Source organism: Echinops telfairi, unplaced genomic scaffold (assembly GCF_000313985.2).
Source record: "Echinops telfairi isolate 266 unplaced genomic scaffold, ASM31398v2 ScPeMD7_7458;HRSCAF=8496, whole genome shotgun sequence".
Taxonomy (NCBI): Eukaryota; Metazoa; Chordata; class Mammalia; order Afrosoricida; family Tenrecidae; genus Echinops; species Echinops telfairi.
Window position 1 is genome coordinate 30,318,970 of NW_022111358.1, and position 3,876 is coordinate 30,322,845.

The 3,876-nt window shown below is 61.5% G+C and overlaps 1 protein-coding gene across 1 annotated transcript in view; it reads left to right on the forward strand.

Moving 5' to 3' along the window:
* Positions 1-3,489, forward strand: part of LOC101638602 (membrane primary amine oxidase) — a 4,324-nt gene extending 835 nt beyond the window's left edge. Inside the window, exons 2-4 of the mRNA XM_004707492.2 lie at positions 2-1,089; positions 2,675-2,960; positions 3,351-3,489. Of these exons, the coding sequence (XP_004707549.1) occupies positions 2-1,089; positions 2,675-2,960; positions 3,351-3,489 (1,513 nt within the window). The remainder of the gene's footprint in view (position 1; positions 1,090-2,674; positions 2,961-3,350) is intronic.
* Positions 3,490-3,876: the final 387 nt, after the last annotated feature.

A 3,876-nucleotide genomic window follows, 5' to 3' on the forward strand; every position in this document is an offset into this window, starting at 1 on the left:
TGCTGATCCGAGAGTACAAGGACATAGACAAGATGATCTTTGACAGAGAACTGCCCCATGCCGCGGGCCTCCTCCACCACTGTTGCTTCTACAGACCCCAGGAGCGGAGCCTGGTGACACTGATCACGGCTCCTCCAGGTCTGCAGTCTGGCGATCGGGCCTCCTGGTTTGGCCTCTACCACAACATCTCAGGGGCTGGGATCTACCTGCACCCCGTGGGCTTGGAGCTGCTGGTGAACCACAAGGCGCTAGACCCTGGCCGATGGACCATCCAGAAGGTCTTCTACCAAGGCCGCTACTATGACAGCCTGGCCCAGCTTGAGGAGCAGTTTGAAGCTGGCCTGGTGAATGTTGTGCCGATCCCAACCAACGGCACAGGTGGGTCCTGGTCTCTCAACTCTCGGGGGACCCCAGGTCCGGCTGCCCCTCTACAATTCTATCCGCAGGGTCCCCGCTTCAGCATCCAGGGCAGTCAAGTGACCTCCTCGCTCTGGGCTTTCTCCTTTGGCCTCAGCCCTTTCGGTGGCCCAAGGATCTTTGACGTCCGGTTCCGGAGAGAAAGGATAGCTTACGAGATCAGCCTCCAAGAGGCCGTGGCCATCTACGGTGGGAACACACCAGTGGCTATGCGGACCCGCTATATCGATGGCAGCTTTGGCATGGGAAAGTTCGCCACGCCCCTGACCCGGGGGGTGGACTGCCCCTACCTGGCCACCTACATAGACTGGCACTTCCTCTTGGAGTCGCAGGCCCCCAAGACGCTCCGTGATGCCTTTTGTGTGTTTGAACAGAACCAGGGACTCCCCCTGCGACGACACCACTCCAGTTTCTACTCCCCCTACTTTGGCGGCCTGGCGGAGACAGTGCTGGTGGTCAGGTCTGTGTCCACCTTGCTCAACTACGACTATATATGGGACATGGTCTTCCACCCCAGTGGGGCCATCGAAGTCAGGTTCCACGCCACGGGCTACATCAGCTCAGCCTTCCTCTATGGCGCAGCCCAGAGATACGGCAACCGCGTTGGGGAGCACACGCTGGGCACCGTCCACACCCACAGTGCTCACTACAAGGTGGATCTGGACGTAGCAGGTAAGCCGACCTGGCAGACAAGGATGCCAGGGAGGAGGGTGAAGCTGTCTGCCGCCTTTGGGTCTTGTGTGGGGACCCAGGACAGGAGAGTGAGGGCTTGTGTGGGTGGTTTGGAATGTCTGTGCGTCCCTTTTTTTGCTGGATGGGAGACAGCCGGTGACTTGTTCGGACCTTGGTTCACTGGCTCCGCGCACAGATGCCGGCCTCCTCCCACGGGATCCCAGCAGAGCGTCTGGGAAACCGCGCTGCTCTTTCCCAGGCAGCATCCGGGCACCCAGGGTCCCCTTTCCCTTTGCCCTCCTTCATACTTGACCCGGGCTCCGTCTACAGGAGGTAGCTGGGTGGTTCAGCATTCGAGCCCAGCCTCTGTCTGCTCTGTGGGACGGCTGGGCTTGGTGTGCTCAGGCCCTGGGTGGTGCTTCCAAACCACCCAGAGACGCTTTGGGAGAAAGGCTAGCAGTCTTCCTGTGACAAACCCGTGCTCTGGAGTGAGGCTGCTTTGCACGCTGGGGTCCCAGTGAACGGGAGAGGGCCCTGCGGCACCTGGCTGGGTTTGGGTGGCTCTCGTGCCACTCAGCCCCCAACCGTGAGACAACACCACTGCATCTCTGGCACAAGGAGCCTCCTCCCCCGCTCTCTGGGCACAGCGCACACTGACATTGGAGGCTGGGGGGGGGGCCCGGGGGGCACTGGGGCGCGTTCCTGGGGCTGGTGGTCGGTCCCAGAGCCAAGACCCCGTGACGTCTCTGAGTCATCTCTCCCTCCTCACGTTGAGCTGATCATCAGCCTCTCCTTCCATTCTGCCTCTGCAAGGTCACTGACCGTCCTGAGTCCCACTGCCGCCCTTGTCACCAGCCTTCCATCCTGGGTCCCACTGCCGCCCTTGTCACCAGCGGCTCTGCTTCATCTGTCTCCTCTTCCTCTCAGACACATGCAGGGCCCACTCTGAGCCCAGAGGAGCCCCCATCCCCGACCGCCAGGATCCTCTGGGCAGGAGTGGCTGACAAGGCCCCCCGCTCCTCTGTGCAGCTCCACTTGCCCGGCAAAGTCCGTCCCACACGTGGCTCTTGCCACACGCATGACCCCTGAACCCTGGTCCCCGGACACCCTGCAGGTGCAGGCTAGCTGCTTTGTGTTTGCGCAGACCCGAGCGTCCTTCCGCCGGGTCTCCACTGGTTATCAAGTGGCCCATGAAGATCCCCTTTCCTGCCCACCCTGCAGGCCTGGTGCTGCCTCAGCTAGTTAGGGGGTTCCTCTCTGTGCCCCTCCCCGCAGGGGGTGGGGGGCTGCATTCACCTCTGTGTCCCCAGGGCTGAGTCCTGCCCTGTCCGCTATGGTCTGTGTGTGTGCTGAAAGGATGACCGCCTGGACTGGAGTCCTTAAAGAACCTTGGGAATGGTTCTTTGGCAGAAGGGTTAGGGATATCTTGGGGAGGCGGGCGAGGGACCACAAACGGAGCTCAGGCAGCTCAGCTCACAGCTTCTCTCCCACCCTCACTGGGTGGGGCAGAGTCCAGAGGGGGCAAGGCAGCTCCTGACTGGCCCTCCCTGGCCCCGCCCCTGTTCCTCCCTTCTGCCCCCTACAGGGCTGAAGAACTGGGTCTGGGCTGAGGATATGGCCTTTGTCCCCACTTCGGTGCCCTGGGACCCCCAGCACCAGATCCAGAGGCTGCAGGTAACCCGGAAGCTGCTGGAGAGCGAGGAGCAAGCTGCCTTCCCCCTGGGAGGACCAACCCCTCGCTACCTGTACCTGGCCAGCAATGAGAGCAACAAGTGGGGACACCCACGGGGCTACCGCATCCAGGTGGTCAGCTTTGCAGGGGAGCCCCTGCCCCAGAACAGCTCCATGGAGAGAGCCGTCAGCTGGGGGAGGTGAGTGCCAGCAAGGGGCAGCCTGAGAAGGGCAACTGGGCACGGCATTGGAATGCGGTGCTGGGGTGGGGGTTCAGAAAGGACTTCCCCCTGGTCCAGAGATACCTCCCAGGGCCTGTTTCCCGGCTGGGTTAGGGTTAGTTAAAGCCCCAGAGTGAGCACTCCCTTGTGTGGCTGGGAGAGAGGGACCATTCTGTACCAAGGCAGGGCACGAACAGGCAGATCTTGGGAAGGGGTTGCCAGGCTCCTCCGTAATGCCAGCAAGGATGCGGCGTGCCGTCCCTGTGGATGAGATGGGGACCCTGAGCTCTGCTTGCTCAGCCCTCTTCCATTATAGTCAGGCGGCAGGAGGGGTTAGTGACCAGGGAGGCCTGACCGGTCTCTCCCTAGGTACCAGCTGGCTGTGACCCAGCGGAAGGAGGAGGAGCCGCGGAGCACCAGCATCTATAATCAGAATGACCCTTGGACCCCAACCGTGGCCTTCACGGACTTCATCAACAACGAGACCCTCGCCGGAGAGGTCAGCTGACCTGGGGAGGGCAAGGGGAGGGAGGCTGGGGCACAAGAGCAAGTCCCACCTTCTCTTACGGGTCCTTGTCAACCATCTGAGCTGCTCCGGGCCGGAGCTGGGGGTTCGTATACAGACACTGTGTGAGGACGCAGGCCTGTCCTTCCAAGACCTGTCCCTCTCGCTCTCAGCGTCCTGGAAGATGACTGGCCAGAGAGTAATAGCTTCCTCTGGCTCCAGAATTCAGGAAGGACTGGGAGCCCATGCAGGATGATCAGACCTCTTGGACCTGAAACTTTTCCCTTTCTTGCCGGGACCACTGCTGGGTGCTTTTCAGAAGGTGGGCCTCTCCCGGCCTCCCAAGCTCTGGTCTTCCTGCCTCCATCCTCCCATCCTCAGTTACGTTAG